Genomic DNA, 17,932 nt, shown 5'->3' on the forward strand with positions numbered 1-17,932 from the left:
CTGACCAAACTGTACTCTGGTTGTTCATATGTCTGTTTTTTCCCACTAGTCTTTGGGTTCTGAAGGAAAGGGTTTATCTTTTAAAATCCAGGATTCTACCTGATATAGGGGCTTCCTATGTGGCACCTGCTTGCCGATAAAGGAGACAAAAGAGACTTGGGTTCGATAGCTGCGTTGGGAAGACCCCCTAGAATAGGAAATAGCAACCCACTCCAGTATTCTTGCTTGGAAAATTCCATGGACAAGGGGCCTTAAGTGTTTAATATAGGTCTATTGACATAATGAGTAAAAATATACGTGGGAATCTCACTATGAACCGTCAACCATGGCGTACAGAACGAGTTTTTCAATTTACTAATATTTTTAGCAATGCACCCCTTATTGTTTTAAGAGAGGGCTGTTGTTCAGTTATCAAATCCTGTCCAACTTTTTGCAACCCATGAACTACAGCATGCCAGGCTCCTTCACTGTCTCTGAGAGTTTGTTCAAATGCCTGTCCATTGAGTCGGTGATGATATCCATCTCATACTCTGCCTCCTCCTTCTCCTCCTACCTTCATTTTTCCCCAGCATCAGGGTCTTCTCCAATGAGTCAGCTCTTCACCTCAAGTGGCCAAAGTACTGGAGTTTCAGCTTCAATATCAGTCCTTCCAGTGAATAGTCAGGACTGATATCCTTAAGGGTTGACTGGTTTGATTTCCTTGCAGTCCAAGGGACTCTCAAGAGTCTTCTCTAACACCACAGTTGAAAAGCGTTACTTCTTTAGTGCTCAGCCTTCTTTATGGTTCAACACTCATATCAGTACATGACAACTGGAAAAACCATAGCTCGGATTATACAGACCTTTGCCAGCAAAGTGATGTCTCTACTTTTTAATACACTGTCTAGGTTTGTTACTGCTTTCTTTCCAAGGAGCAAGCATCTTTTAATTTTATGGCTGCAGTCACTGTCCACAGTGATTTTGGAGCCAAAGGAAATAAAATTTGTCACTGCTTCCACTTTTCTCCATCAAGCTGCCATGAAATGATGGGACTGGACGCCATGATGTTTTTTGAATGCTGAGTTTTAAGCCAGCTTTTTCATTCTCCTCTTTCATCCTCATCAACAGGCTCTTTAGTTCCTCTTTCAGTTCAGTTCAGTCACTCAGTCATTTCTGATTCTTTGCAACCCCATGGACTGCAACATGCCAGGCTTATTCAAACTCATGTCCAAGGAGTCGGTGATGCCATCCAATCTTTTCATCCTCTGTCATCCCTTCTCCTCCCGCATTCAATCTTTCCAAGCATCAGGGTCTTTTCCAATGAGTCAGTTCTTCACATCAGGTGGCCAAAGTATTGGAGTTTCAGCCTCAGCATCAGTACTTCCAATGAACATTCAGGACTGATTTCCTTTAGGATTGACTGGTTGGATCTCCTTGCAGTCCAAGGGACTCTCAAGAGTCTTTTCCAACATCACAGTTCAAAAGCATCAATTCTTCAAAGCTCAGCTTTCTTTATAGTCCAACTCTCACATCCATACATGACTACTAGAAAAACCATAGCTTTGACCAGACGGACCTTTGTAGGCAGAGTAATGTCTCTGCGTTTTAATGTGGTGTCTAGGTTGGTCATAGCTTATCTTCCAAGGAGCAAGCATCTTTTAATTTCATGGTTGCAGTGACCATCTGCAGTGATTTCTGAGCCCAAGAAAATAAAGTCTGTCACTGATCCATTATTTGCCCATCTATTTGCCATGAAGTGATGGGACTGGATGCCATGATCTTAGTTTTCTGAATGTTGAGCTTTAAGCCTGCTTTTTCATTCTCCTCTTTCACTTTCATCAAGAGGCTCTTTAGTTCTTCTTTGCTTTCTGCCATAAGACTGGTGTCACCTGCATATCTGAGGTTATTGATATTTCTCCCGGCAATCTTGATTCCAGCTTGTGTTTCATCCAGCCCGGCATTTCACATGATGCACTCTGCATATAAGTTAAATAAGCAGGGTGACAATATACATCCTTGACAAACTCCTTTCCTGATCTGGAACCAGTCGGTTGTTCCATGTCCAGTTCTACCTGTTGTTTCTTGATCTGCATACAGATTTCTCAGGAGGCATGTCAGGTGGTTTGGTATTCCCATCTCTGTAAGAATTTTCCACAGTTTGTTGTGATACATAACAGATTTGTGCCTGGAGAATTCCATGGACATAGAAGCATGACAGACTATACAGTCCATGGAGGGGGGGACACAACTGAGCAACTAACACTTTCACTTTACCTAATGGAGGAAAGTTTACTTTCCTCCATAAGAGTGGTGTCACCTGCCTATCTGAGGTTATTTCTCCTGGCATTCTTAATTCCAGTTTGTGAGTCATCCAGCCCAGCTTTTTGCATGAGGAACTCTGAATGTAAGTTAAATAAACAAGGTGAGATCTCTAGTCTTTCCCATTCTATTGTTTTCCTCTATTTCTCTGCACTAATCACAGAGGAAGGCTTTCTTATCTTTCCTTTTCTCCTTTGCCTTTAGCTTCTCTTCTTTTTTCAGCTATTTGTAAGACCTCCTCAGACAATCATTTTGCCTTTTTGCATTTCCTTTTCTTGGGGATGGTCTTGATCACCGCCACCTGTACAATGCCATGAATTTCTGTAAATCATTCACCACGCACTCTATCAGATCTAATCCCTTGAATCTACTTCTCGCTTTCACTACATATTCGTAAGGGATTTGATTTAGGTCATACCTGAATGGTCTGGTGGTTTTCCCTACTTTCTTCCATATGAGTCTGAATTTGGCAATAAGGAATTCGTGATCTGAGCCACAGTCAGCTCCTGGTCCTGTTTTTGCTGACTGCATAGAGCTTCTCCATCTTTGGCTGCAAAGAATATAATCAGTCTGATTTCAGAATTGACCATCTGGTGATGTTTATGTGTAGAATTGTCTCTTGTGTTGTTGGAAGAGGGTGTTTGCTATGATCAGTGCATTCTCTTGGCAAATCTCTGTTTTCAGAAGACTTTGCCCTGCTTCATTCTGTACTCCAAGGCCAAATCTGCCTGTTACTCCAGGTATCTGTTGACTTCCTACTTTTGCATTCCAGTCCCCTATAATGAAAAGGACACTTTGGGGTGTTAGTTGTGGAAGGTCATGTAGGTCTTTACAGAACCATTCAACTTCAGCTTCTTCAGCATTACTGGTTGGAGCATAGACTTGGATTACTGTGATATTGAATGGTTTGCCTTGGAAACGAACAGAGATCATTCTGTTGTTTTTGAGATTGCATCCAAATACTGCATTTCAGACTCTTTTGTTGACTATGATGGCTACTCCATTTCTTCTAAGGGATTCCTGCCCACAGTAGTAGATATAATGGTCATCTGAGTTATATTCACCCATTCCAGTCCATTTTAGTTCACTGATTCCTAGAATGTCAATGTTCACTCTTGTCATCTCCTGCCTGACCACTTCCAATTTGCCTTGATTCATGGGCCCAGAATTGAGCCACAGTGGGTGGGGGCTGTCCTTTTGTGATCAGTAAGCTTTGAGGAGCAGGCATCAATCGGCAGAGTGGAGAAAGTGGGGACAGGGTGGGTAGGGGGCAGCTGGTACTGCCATATATCTGAAGCTGGAGCCCACAGCATCACCCCCTCTTCTCTCTCGGTGGGAAGAAGCGGTGAGGCAAAGAAACTCCAATTAGCTCTTTCCAGGCTGCAGTCCATGGGGTTGCTAGGAGTCGGATACGACTGAGTGACTTCACTTTCACTTTTCACTTTCATGCATTGGAGAAGGAAATGGCAACCCACTCCAGTATTCTTGCCTGGAGAATCCCAGGCATGGGGGAGCCTGGTGGGCTGCCGTCTATGGGGTCGCACAGAGTCGGACATGACTGAAGGGACTTAGCAGCAGCAGTAGCAGCATGGGCCCAACATTCCAGATTCCTACGCAATGCTGCTCTTTACAGCACAGGACTTTACTTCCATAACTAGTCACATCCACAACTGGGTGTTGTTTTTGCTTTGGCTCCGTCTCTTCATTCTTTCTGGAGTTATTTCTCCACTGATCTCCAGTAGCATATTGGGCACTTACTGACCTGGGGAGTTCATCTTTCAGTGTCCTATCTTTTTGCCTTTTCATACTGTTCATGGGGTTCTCAAGGCAAGAAAACTGAAGTGGTTTGCCATTCCCTTCTCCAGTGTTACTTCCTCTTTACTTTCGTCCATTAGAGGGGTAACACCTGCTGTTATTTCTCCTGGCAATCTTGATTCCAGCTTGTGCTTCATCCTGCCCAGCATTTTACATGATGAACTCTGCATATAAGTTAAATAAGCAAGCCTTGATGTATTCCTTTCCCAATTTTGAACCCATCAGTTGTTCCATGTCTGGTCCTAACTATTGCTTCTTGACCCGCATGTTGATTTCTCAGGAGACAGGTACTAAGTGAGTGTTAGTTGCTCAGTTGTGTCCATCACTTTTGTGAACCCTTCGACTGTAGCCTACCATGATCCTCTGTCCATGGAATTCTCCAAGCAAAAATACTGGAGTGGGCTGCCATTCCCGTCTCAGGGTATCTTCCCAACCCAGGTTATCAAACCTGGGTCTCCTGCACTGCAAGTGGATCCTTTACTATTGAACCATCAGGAAAGCCCAGAGGCAGGTAAGGTGGTCCATCTCTTTGAGAATTTTCCACTACTTGTTGTGATTCATAACAACCTACAGTTTAGCACAGTTAATGAAGCAGAAGTAAATGTTTCCTTGGAATTCCCTTGATTTTTCTGGGATTCAACAAATGTTGGCAGTTTGATCTCTAATTTCTCTGCCTTTTCTAAATCCAGCTTGTACATCTGGAAGTTCTTGGTTCACATACTGCTGAACCCTAGCTAGAAGGATTTTGAGCATAACCTTACTAGCATGTGAAATGAGTGCAATTGTGAGGTAGTTTGAACATTTTTTCACATTGCCTTTCTCTGAGATTAGAATGAAGATTGATCTTTTCCAGTCCTGTGGCCACTGCTAAATTTTCCAAATTTGCTTACATACTGAGTGCAGCACTTTAACAGCATTATCCTATTTTAGGATTTTAAATAGCTGAGTTGGAATTCCATCACCTCCACTAGCTTTGTTTGTAGTGATGCTTCCTAAGGCCCACTTAACTTCACACTCCAGGATGTCTGGGGCTCTAGGTGAGTGACCACATCATTGTTGTTATCTGGGTCATTAAGACCTTTTTGTATAGTTCTTCTGTGTATCCTTGCCACCTCTTCTTAGTATCTTCTGCTTCTGTTAGGTCCTTACAGTTTCTGTTCTTTATTGTGCCCATCCTTACATGAAATGTTCCCATGTTATCTCCTATTTTCTTGAAGAGTTCTCTAGTCTGTCCCATTCTATTGTTTTCCTCTATATCTTTGCATTGTTCATTTAAGAAGGCCTTCTTATCTCTCCTTGCTATTCTCTAGAACTCTGCATTCAGTTGGGTATATCTTTCCCTTTCTCCCTGGCCCTTCACTTCTGTTTTCTCAGCTATTTGTAAAGCCTCCTCAGGCAACCACTTTGCCTTCTTGAATTTCTTTTTCTTGGGGATGGTTTTGGTCACTGCTTCTCGTATGTTACAAACCTCTGTCCATAGTTCTTTACGCACACTCTACCAGATCTAATCTCTTGAATCTATTCATCATCTCCACTGTATAATAAAGAGGGATTCGATTAAGGTCATACCTGAAAGGCCTAGTTATTTTCCCCACTTTCTTCAACTTAAGCCTGAATTTTGCAATAAGGAGCTCATGATCTGAGCCACAGTCAGCTCCAGGTCTTATTTTTGCTGACTGTCAAGAGCTTCTCCATTTTCAGCTGCAAAAAAATATCAATCTGATTTTACTATAGACCACCTGGTGATGTTCACGTGTAGAGTGTTCTCTTGTGTTGTTGGAAAAAGGTGTCTTTGTGACCAGCGTGTTCTCTTGACAAAACTCTATTAGGCTTTGCCCTGTTTCATTTTGTATTCCAAGGCAAAACTTGCATGTTACTCCAGGTATCTCCTGACTTCCTACTTTTGCAATTGAATCCCTTATGATGAAAAGGACATCTTTTTTTGGTGTTAGTTCTAGAAAGTCTTGTAGGTCTTCACAGAACCATTCAACTTCAGCTTCTTTGGCATTAATGGTTAGGGTATAGACTTGGATTACTGTGATATTGAATGGTTTGCCTTGGAGACAAACCAAGATCATTCTGTCATTTTTGAGATTTTACCCATGTACTGCATGTCAGACTCTTGTTGACTATGATGGCTACTCCATTTCTTACAAGGGATTCTTGCCCACAGTAGTAGAATCAAAGGTCATCTGAATTAAATTCACCCATTCCTGTCCATTTTAATTCACTGATTCCTAAGATGTTGATTTTTATTCTTGTCTCTCCTGCTTGACCAAGTCCAATTTACCTTGATTCATGGACCTAACATTCCTATGCAATATTGTTCTTTACAACATTGGACTTTATTTTCACCACCAGATACATCCACAACTGAGTGACATTTCTTCTTTGGCTCAGCCACTTCATTCTTTCTGGAGCTATTAGTAATTGCCCTCTGCTCTTCCCCTGTAGCATCTTCTGATATGGGGGCCCATCTTCCAGTATCATATCCTTTTGCTTTTTCATCCTGTTCATAAGATTCTTGCAACAAGAATAGTGGAGTGCTTTGCCATTTCCTCCTCCAGTGGACCACGTTTTTTCAGAACTCTTTTTCTCTCTCGGGTGGCTGTCACAGCATGTGGCTCATAGCTTTATTGAGTTATGGAAGCCCCTTTGCCATGACAAGGCTGAGGTCCACGAAGGGGTAAGAGGTAGCAGTATCAACCTTAGTTGCACTCACCTCCTCACAGAAGCTCAGTAATTCATTAGTAGCTGATTAACTCAATGGATCCTTATTTTCCTTATAAGAAATACTTGTATGAAATCTTAAATGAAACCCATAAATGGAAACTCTGTTTGGAGCTGAGGAAATACCCAGAGTTTAGCTTTCATATCATACATCTTCCTGCTTCGAATCCTGCAAAAAACCTACAGCTTCTAAGAACTTAATTTCAAAAATACTGATGCAACAGCAGCTTCAGAAGCTGAGGAAACCTTAAAATAAAATCATAAAGTAAAAGAGTCTCTGATCATTTGTTCTGCTACCCATTTGGCTATGATTATGGAGAAAAGTTACAGTAAAACTACTTTCTTAAAAGGACACAGGCTTTTTTTTTTTTTTTTTAATTATTCTTCATTGCATCAAGCCAAAATAGTCAATCTATTCGACTATAATAAACTTTATCTGTTACTACTGATAATCAACATTCTAATTATCAAAACAGTATTTCAGTTTTTATCTCTCTAGTATTGTGGGCATGTTTTATTCTTTTCTTTTTCTTAAAATTTGACCTCATTAAGTGAATTAACTTGCTTTGATTCTTCTTAAAACAGCATTTCAGGGGCCTCCCTGATGGCTCAATGATAAACAATCTGCCTGCCAATGAAAGAGACATGGGTTTGATCTCTGACCGGGGAAGGTCCCACATGCCGTGGAGCCACTAACCCTTTGTGCCACAACTATTGAGCCTGAGCGCTAGAGCCCAAGAGCTGCAACCGCTGGGCCCTCATGCCACAGCTACTGCAGTCCACGTGCCTAGAGCTCAAGCTCTGCAGCAAGAGGAGCCACTGCAATGAGAAGCCCACACACCACAACTACAGAGTAACTCCCATTTGGTGCAACTAGAGAAAGCCCACACAGCAGTGAAGGCACAGCACAACCAAAAAATATATACATAAATAAATAAAATTATTAAGCATTTCAGGAACAAAGTGAAATATGTTCTATAATAAATATAACAAAAATCTTACTTCATCAGCAAGTTTTCGGTTAAAAATCCTTGATTCCTCTAGTGGTGACCAGATTTTTATGTCATAATCTATGCCAGATGAAGCGAGAACTAGAAAAAATAGTTCACATTAATATAAAGCTTAGAAATGTCATTAATTCACTTAAATGTGTAATGTATATATGCATGGATGTATATATTCAGCAAAACTGAGTTAGAATGGACATTGTACTGATACGTTTAACTGTTAACCGAGAATACTGTTTTGAAGATTTCCTAAAAGTTACCCTATAATACAATTTTAAAACCATCTTGAAATCACTCAAATCTTTTTCCTATTTACTGTTCTTTTATGAGAAACATGGGAATGTCAAATGGAAGGTAAGAACAAGTCATTGCTCCTTTGTTCTGGTAAATTAATTCTGATATGTAAAGACTAACAGGCACAGAAGTTCCATTTGGTTAAGCAGGGAAAAGTCCAATCAACTGAAGCTCTTATAGCTGATAAAACTAAGAAGAACTATTAGGAGAATAAACTTTTTAATCTATTTCCCTCTATTTTCAGCCAAAAACAGGTTGTAAACTTTTTTTGTTTTAAACCCAAGAAGAGCAATACTTGACCCTAGTAGCTGCCTACTAGGATAATTTGGATTATTCTTACAACTAGAAAAAAGTTGAAGCTGATTAATCATACTAATGATTTTGAACCCTTGCCTTATAAAAGGTCATCTTACTTGGGTCAAACGGGTGGGGCTGCAGGCAGTTTACCACATGATTATCAGCCTCCAGAAGCATTAAATGCTCAGCAGTGTGACGATCCCAGATGAAGATATGGCCGCAGTCAGAACCACTCATTACAAAGTTGGCACCCCAGAAATTGGCTTCTTTTATCTAAGGGTTAAGAAAAACAGAAAATTATAAGAGATTTCAAATCAAAGTTATTAAAAAAAGATTTTTCTATTCTCAAGTTTAAAAAATTAATTGGCTTAGAAAATAAAAAATTGAAGAGAGTCTTTGTCTTCCAGTATATTGACCATGACAGAGATTTATTAGTAGGGATAAAATGGAAGAAAATAAAGTCCCCCATGATGAAGATAAGTATTTTATTTTGTTCGATATTATATTTATAGTGCTTGAAACAGTACCTGGGCACACAGTAGGTGCTGAGTTAATAACTGCTAAATGAATGAATGAGATTTCTGGGTTATGGACAATATAATGAAAATTTATATACAGATGTCACTGAACTTTCCAAAACTGGTTCCATTGTCGCTTTAAAAGATAATATAAACAATTCATAGAAAAAAATGAATTGTTCCCCCCAGTATTTTGCTTTATACCAAAGAACAAAATTACCAACCTTTTTATTAGCTATCAGAAGTTCTCACAATCAAGAAGGAAAGATATAAATACATATTTACTTTCATGAAGCGATGAAACAAAGGACATGTTAAGATGATTATGATGGAGTTTTTCAGCAGATGCACAAAATGAACCATCAAAAATCTTTGTATTTCAGATCAGAATTTTTGAAATCCTATTATGTGCAGCTGCGACTCTGATATTTTTGGCAAAGCAAAGGAGGGGAGCCAGTTTTCTTGTTACTTGGAGCTACTATTCTATTTATTTGTCTTCTATTTTTTTCCATTCCTATCCCCAGTTATTTCCATCCAAAATTTTAACCATAAAAACACAAGAAATACAAATTGATTGCTTCTATTAATAATGAGTAGTCCTTGTAAAATAAGTAAATTGTACTACATGATATCTATAAAAAGAGCTAATTATTTCCTCATCCCAAAGTTACTTTTTCCCTCTACCCTAAAGAAAGTAGATTGAAATTGATTCTGTAGATACTTTTTGAAAACTCAATGAATATATGAGAACACTTTCAGATATGAATGGTTCAGAGTGACAGCTGTTAATCATCTCACAAGATTTTCTCAGTAAATAGTTAAAATTGCATTATGTAGATAGACTTCTGGGTTATAAACACTTGAAAAGATCTTAGATATCATCTGGTCTGTTTTTACTTCATAGATGAGGAAATTGAAGTTTAGAAAGACAAGGTGACTAAAACAAATCTTTATCCATCTTTTAAAAAGTTATAATTAATCTGACTATATTTTGTAATGAACCTGGATTTCATATATCCAAATCTTTCTCTGTACAACCAACAAAAGAAACTAATATGAACTAAAAAAAAATCTACTAGGAAAGTAGATAGCAAGTATGAGAGAGCAAAAAAGAAGCAATGGTTACCTATATAAGCTAACATTTTTAAAGTTCTATAATAGTTCCTCAGTAGGGTAGAGTTTTCTTATAAAAAATAATGCTCTTTCACAACATATTATAGGACAAAAAGAACTATATTTGAGTAAAGAGATAACTGGGAAAGTGCAATAAATGCTATGTACAGAGATAATTACACAGAATATAGTAGAATCACACTGGCATATATAAAAACAACCATTATGGAAAAAAATTCATATTATGAAACTGCAGTTCTTCCAAACAATGTCATCAGTATATGGTACCATTGTCCTTGAGTTGCGATGGCCCTTATAAACCATCTTTACTAGTGGCCTTCTAATGTTCAAAGTATCCAATTCCTCCATTTCTTTCCTTTCTTTTCTCCGCCTGAAGAACTCCTGAATGCGGGCAACAGCAGAGCGTCTATGAATTACATATTAAAAGAAAAATACAGAAATAAATATAAAACATTCACAGGCCACTACAGAATGAAAGTGAGCAACATTAAAGTCAAGTGAAATCTAGAAATTATTTAAACTCAACATTATCTCAATAAGGCATCCCCAATCAAAAGCATAAAAAGGCAGACAAAACAGTAAGACTACATCAAACTAGTTGAGTTACTAAAACAAAATGTTTTAGTTAAGAGATCATTTAGAAATTTGGTACTGGTTGAGAGTAAAGGAAATAGCATGCGGCACACTCTTTAAACGGCTATTTTATAAGAATATAATACAGACAAAATTAATATGCAATTTACTATACATAAAACAAAACCTACTCAATATTATATGTCCTCTCCATATTTAGGAAATACAAAGGCATAAACAGAAACCAAAAAAAGAAACTAAAGGTAACATATAATTGCTGTGGATGTTTTGAGATTTTGTTTAAAGGAGATTTTGTTCTCAGCAAAGAATAAACTAGTCAAGGAAAGAATATTGATATCTATGAATAAAACAAGGATCTTCTAATAGAATCTATTCTACATGAACTTCATATTAGAGTACAGAATGGAACTAATGAGGCTGATTTTTACTTTCCTAAGAACCCAGTTGGGTCACAGAGCTAGAGAGGAAGAACAATGGACCCTCTTTAAGACTGATTTCATTACTAGAAGAAACTTTCCCCTAAATAACTGTTAGTTTGAACTTGTTATTTAAAACATTATATTCTGCAATATAATAGACAAAAATCCAAAATATATCAAGTGTCTACAAATCAGTATGAAAAATAAGTACTATAATAGAAAAATAATGACATGAACAAAGAAATTACAGAAGAAAGAGACTGTTAATAAATATGCAAAAAGATGCTTAGCCTCACTAATAATAAGAGAAATTCATCTTTTTGTATATCTATCATATTAAAATTTTTTTTACATCTATCAGAGTGGCAAGAGCACAGGAAAACAGGCACTACTGGTAGGAGTTTGAAGGTTTTATATATTAAAAAAAAAAAGCAGTCTTTGGCTGTAAATTTTCACTTATGTAGAAACATATACAGGAAGGTGTAAGTCAGAAAGGTGTAGCTCACTGCATGCAAAATAGGCCCATGTAACCAGCACAAGTATTGAGAAATGGAGAATAAATAGAATTCAGAAGCCTCCCATTCTCCATTTCTATTATTATGCTGCACTATTCTGACTTCTAACATGATGGGTTAATTTTTGCCTGTTTCATTAATTAAACAAAATCATATGATGTATTTTGTGTCTAGCTTCTTTAGCTCAACATTGTATTTGTCAGATTCATCCATGTTGCTGTATTTAGCTGTAGTTCATTCATTCTCTTTGCTGTACAATACTACTTTACATAAATACATTATAATTTATGTATCCATACAACTGTTGGTAGACACTGGGTTGTTTACAGGATTTGATGACAAAAATAGTGCTCTGATGAATATATGTACATATTTCTCTTGAGCATATATTTAGAAGTAGATATGCTGGCCCACAGTATATACATATGTTTATCTTAATAGATACTCTCAAACAACTTTCCAAAGTGGTTACAGCAGTTTATAATCCCACTGGCAGTATATTACTGTTCCAGTACAATATATTTTTGAGGAGAAATTAAATAATATCCATTAAAACCTAAAATATGTATTTGTTTTGATGTAGCGATCTTATCTTTTAATAAATGCATGCTATAAAAGACATATGCAAATATCCATGTTTTTTCACAATATATATATACACATACACACATATATTCACCACAGCAGTTTGAGAAACACTGCAATAATCTAAATGTTTTATACACAGAAAGGATAGGTTAAATAAATTATGGCATATCTGTACACTGGAATACTTATGTCATTAAATAATACTTATGTCATTAAAAATGATAAGATCCATAAGCAAGAATATGGAAAATATCAGTATTATCTTAAAGGATCTATAATATAGGTTACAAAATAATTCATAGAGGAAAAACTTATATATACATAGAAAGAATCTAGAAAAACAGACACTAAACTGTTAATAGCACTTTCTAAAACAATTCTATAACAATTATGTAGTCTTATAACATAAAGTTTTCTTTTTCATAAAATGATATTTTATAAAATTCTATAGGCTATTTAGAAAGTGTTTTAAAAATTTTATCCTATGTTACACATATTAAAAAAAGGGGGGGATCCAAAAATTTAAGCTAGACATAATTAGAAACTTCCACAGAGAAAGCTGACATGTTCAGTTTACTCTGATTATCTCTTTCTGACTGGCAAATGATAAATGGGAAGGGTTGAGAGTTCAAATGCTCTCAAATGAAACAATTAATATGACTGCAATTCTCTTTTTTCTAAAGTAGAAGAAAAAAGGATTCTTAATCAGTTAAAAATACGTGAATAGCAAGAAACCAAAAAGAAAAATCTCTTGCTAAGAAAGTAGAGTATCTAGAAACTAATGCAACATTGTAAATCAACTATACTTCAATAAAATAAACTAAAAAAAAAAAAAAAAAAAAAGGAATAAGTAGAGTATCAGGTAGCAGAAGGAACAGAAATAACCTTGCTGATAATGCAGAGGCCTTAGGAGCTATAAATGGAAAAATAAACTATACAACACAGCAAGAATCAGAAGCTCAAAAAGCAGTATGGCCAAAATTAAAGCTGAATGAGTAATGGGATGATAATAATTAAGAATTAGTGAAGATGGTACCAAATCATAAGTGTTCATTTCACTTAAAAGTTTGCTCTAGGGACTTCCCTGGTAGCACAGTGGATAGGAATCAGCCTGCCAATGCAAGGAACATGGGTACAATTCCCGGTCTGGAAGGATTCCACATGCTAGATGAGCAACTAAGCCCCTGCACCACAACTTCTGATCTGGCACTCTAGAGCGTGCAAGCCACGACTACTGAGCCTGCGTGCTGCAACTACTAAAGCCCACTTGCCCTAGAGCCACACACCACACAACCCCTGAGCCCATGAGTTGCAAGTACTGAAGCCTGTGCATCCAGACCCTGTGCTCCATAACGAGAGAAGTCCCCATAATGAAGAAGCCTGCAGGCTGGGACAAAGGGCAGCCCCTGCTTGCAGCAAGCAAAGAAAGTCCTCACACAGCAACAAAGACTGAGCACAACCAAAAATAACCAAAGTGAACTTTAAAAAAGTTTGCTCTACAATATGGTCTAATTTACTGCTTAATGTTTGTTTGGCTTACCCATCCTGATAAAGAATAATTGTGAAATCTAGATCTCAAGAAATGTAGCTTGTACTGTTACAATTTAGGTCAAAGATCAGGGTACCTACCACTGTAGGAAATGATGTAAAACAGAAAAAAAGCTTAAAGTGCACAAATTTCAAGTTAGAAGATAAAAAGTGACAGTAAATGCTACGCTTGTATATATAATCAGATAATGTCCAACACGGCAAACAGTTCTAAAGAAATGAATAAACTTAGAATGAAAACATTGAAGGGAATTCCCTGGCAGTCTAGTGGTTAGGACTCTGCATTTTCACTGTCAAGAGCCTGGGTTCAGTCCCTGGTCAGGGAGCTAATATCCCACATGCTGCGTGGCATACATATATATACACATCACACATACGTCACACACATCATACATAACACGTGTGCACCACATATAAAACACATGCATGTATCATACAGATGTGCTACATATCTTCCAACCCAGTGGACCAAAAAAATGGAAAAGAAAAAAAAAAAAAAGGATCAAAATCTTAGTCCTAAAAATGACAGGAAAGTTTAAAAAAAAATGGTATAACAGGAAAATTAGAAGTAAAAAGTTGGAAAGTGAAAAGTGAAAGGTAAAGGTTCTCAGTCATGTCTGACTCTTTGCAACCCCATGGACTTATACAGTCCATGGAATTCTCCAGGCCAGAATACTGGAATGGTAGCCTATTCCTTCTCCAGGGGATCTTCCCAAAGCAGGAATCGAACCAGGGTCTCCCGGATTGGAGGCAGATTCTTTACCAACTGAGCTATCAGGGAAGCCCCCCTGCTCCCAAAAAAAGTTGGAAAACAAATCCAAAAATAGCCATGATAATAATAAATTAAAGAGACTAAACTGACCAACGGAGAGAAAAAGAAACTGTTTCAGACATACCTAAAGTATGAGAACAAGGAAAGGATTTCAGGCAAAAGGATACTGTGCAAACAGTTATCAAATGAAAAATGGCATAGCTACATTAATATCAGATAAAATAGACTACTATAAAAAGTAATGTCAAGGTAGAAAGGAATACTACATATATAATAAGTTCACTTTACCAGGAAGAAATAATAATTTAATATATATATACCCAACTCTGTGGGAGAAGGAGAGGGTGGGGAGATTTGGGAGAATGGCATTGAAACATGTATAATATCCTGTATGAAACGAGTCGCCAGTCCAGGTTCGATGCACGATGCTGTACGCTTGGGGCTGGTGCGCTGGGACGACCCAGAGGGAGGGTATGGGGAGGGAGGAGGGAGGAGGGTTCAGGATGGGGAACACAGGTATACCTGTGGCGGATTCATTTCGATATTTGGCAAAACTAATACAATATTGTAAAGTTTAAAAATAAAATAAAATTAAAAGAAAAAAAAGAAAATGATAGAACTATAAGGACATAATGACTTCAATACATCTGTCTCACTATTTTATAAGTCAAGCACCAAACAATAGAGATAATTTGAACAGCACAACTAACAGTCTTAATCTAATGGTGAGCCTTAAGTCAGAAATGGCCACAGGTCTGGAAAAAGTGTTTTCATTTCAGTCTCAAAAAAAGGCAAGGCCAAACAATGTTCAAATAACCATACAATTTTACTCATTTCACATGCTAGCAAAATTATGATCAAAATCCTTCAGGCTAGGCTTCAGCAGTACATGAACCAAGAACTTGCAGATGTACAAGCTGGATTTAGAAAACACAGAGGAACCAGAGACCAAATTGCCAAAATCTGCTGGATCATAGTAAAAACAAGGGAATTCCAAAACACAATCTATTTCATTGACTATGCTAAAACCTTTAACTGTGTGGATCAAAACAAACGGTGGAAAATTCTGAAGGAGATGGGAATACCAGATCACCTTTACCTGTCTCCTGAGAAACCTGTATGCAGAACAAGAAACAACAGTTAGAACTGGACATGGAACTGGTTCAAAATTGGGAAAGGAGTATGTCAACGCTGCATACAGTCACCCTGCTTATCCAAATTATGTGCGGAGTACATCATGCAAAACGCTGCACTGGATGACTCAAAGCTAGAATCAAGATCACTGGGAGAAATATCAACAACCTCAGATAATGCAGATGATAACACTATAATGGCAGAAAGTGAAGAGGAACTGAAGAACCTCTTGATGAAGGAAAGTGAAAAAAAAAAGGAAAGTGAAAAAAGCTGGCTTAAAACTCAACATTCAAAATACGAAGTTCATGGCATTCAGTCCCATGACTTCATGGCAAACAGATGGGGGGAATGTGGAAACAGTGACAAGATTTCATTTTCTTGGGCTCCAAAATCATTGTGGATAGTGACTGCAGCCATGAAATTAAAAGACGCTTGCTCCTTGGAAGAAAAGATATGATAAACCTAGACAGCATATTAAAAAGCAGAGACATCACTTGCCAACAAAGATCCAGATAGTCAAAGATGGTTTTTCCAGCAGTCATGTACAGACATGAGAGTTGGACTATAAAGAAAGCTGAGGGCCGAAGAAATTAATGCTTTCTAACTGTGGTACTGAAGAAGACTCTTGAAGCTCCTAGGACAGCAAAGAGATCCAACCAATCAACCCTGAATATTCACTGGAAGGACTGATTTTGAAGCTGAAGATCCAATATTTGACCACCTGATGTGAAGACTTGACTCATTAGAAAAGACCTTGATGCTGGGAAAGATTGAAGGCAGGAGGAGAAGGGGACGACAGAGGATGAGATGGTGGGATTCAATGAACAAAATTTTGAGCAAACTCCAGGAGACAGTGAAGGACAGGGAAGCTTTGCATGCTGCAGTACATGGGTTGCAAAAAGCTGAACACGGCACAGCAACTGAACAACACAATATCATGGTCACATATAAAATTCTACATTAAAAATTAAAGTCACATGCTTTTCAAGCACACATGAAACATTTACAAATTTATCACAGAACAGGCCACAATGCCAGTTTCTATAAATTTCAAAATATAGGTCTAAATCAACCATGTTCTCTGACTGCAAATTAAATGTTAATGTAAAAAAAGCTGAATGCTAAATGTATACAACTAACAAAGTTAAAATGTAAAAAAGCAAAATGGCTGTCAGAGGAGGCCTTACAAATAGCTGTGAAAAGAAGAGATGCGAAAAGCAAAGGAGAAAAGGAAAGATATAAGCATCTGAATGTAGAGTTATAAGAATAGCAAGAAGAGATAAGAAAGCCTTCCTCAGTGATCAATACAAAGAAATAGAGGAAAACAACAGAATGGGAAAGACTAGAGATCTCTTCAAGAAAATTAGAGATACCAAAGGAACATTTCATGCAAAGATGGGCTCAATAAAGGACAGGTATGGACTTAACAGAAGCAGAAGATATTAAGAAGAGGTGGCAAGAATACACAGAAGAACTGTACAAAAAAGGCTTCACGACCAAGATAATCACGATGGTGTGATCACTCATCTAGAGCCAGACATCCTGGAATGTGAAGTCAAACGGGCCTTAGAAAGCATCACTACGAACAAAGCTAGTGGAGCTGATAGAATTCCAGTTGAGCTATTTCCAATCCTGAAAGATGATGCTGTGAAAGTGCTGCACTCAATATGCCAGCAAATTTGGAAAACTCAGCACTGGCCACAGGACTGGAAAAGGTCAGTTTTCATTCCAATCACAAAGAAAGGCAATGCCAAAGAATGCTCAAACTACCACACAATTGCACTCATCTCACACACTAGTAAAGTAATGCTCAAAATTCTCCAAGCCAGGCTTCAGCAATATGTGAACCATGAACTTCCTGATGTTCAAGCTGGTTTTAGAAAAGGCAGAGGAACCAGAGATCAAATTGCCAACATCCGCTGGATCATCAAAAAAGCAAGAGAGTTCCAGAAAAACATCTATTTCTGCTTTATTGACTATGCCAAAGCCTTTGACTGTGGGGATCACAATAAACTGGGGAAATTCTGAAAGAGATGGGAATACCAGACCACCTGACCTGCCTCTTAAGAAACCTATATGCAGGTCAGGAAGCAACAGTTAGAACTGGACATGGAACAGACGGGTTCCAAATAGGAAAAGGAGTACGTCAAGGCTGTATATTGTCACCCTGCTTATTTAACTTATATGCAGAGTACATCAAGAGAAACGCTGGGCTGGAAGAAGCACAAGCTGATCTCAAGACTGCCGGGAGAAATATCAATAACCTCAG

The 17,932-nt window shown here is 37.8% G+C and overlaps 1 protein-coding gene across 7 annotated transcripts in view; it reads right to left on the reverse strand.

Moving 5' to 3' along the window:
• DCAF6 (DDB1 and CUL4 associated factor 6) overlaps positions 1–17,932 on the reverse strand; it is a 181,580-nt gene that overhangs the window by 12,108 nt on the left and 151,540 nt on the right. For all 7 annotated transcript variants that reach the window (XM_070782239.1, XM_070782257.1, XM_070782248.1 and 4 more), the window contains 3 exons: positions 10,361–10,499; positions 8,558–8,714; positions 7,846–7,934 (listed from right to left, as the gene is read on the reverse strand). In XM_070782239.1, coding sequence (XP_070638340.1) covers positions 7,846–7,934; positions 8,558–8,714; positions 10,361–10,499 — 385 coding nt within the window. The remainder of the gene's footprint in view (positions 1–7,845; positions 7,935–8,557; positions 8,715–10,360; positions 10,500–17,932) is intronic.

Source organism: Bos indicus, chromosome 3 (genome assembly GCF_029378745.1).
Source record: "Bos indicus isolate NIAB-ARS_2022 breed Sahiwal x Tharparkar chromosome 3, NIAB-ARS_B.indTharparkar_mat_pri_1.0, whole genome shotgun sequence".
NCBI lineage: Eukaryota > Metazoa > Chordata > Mammalia > Artiodactyla > Bovidae > Bos > Bos indicus.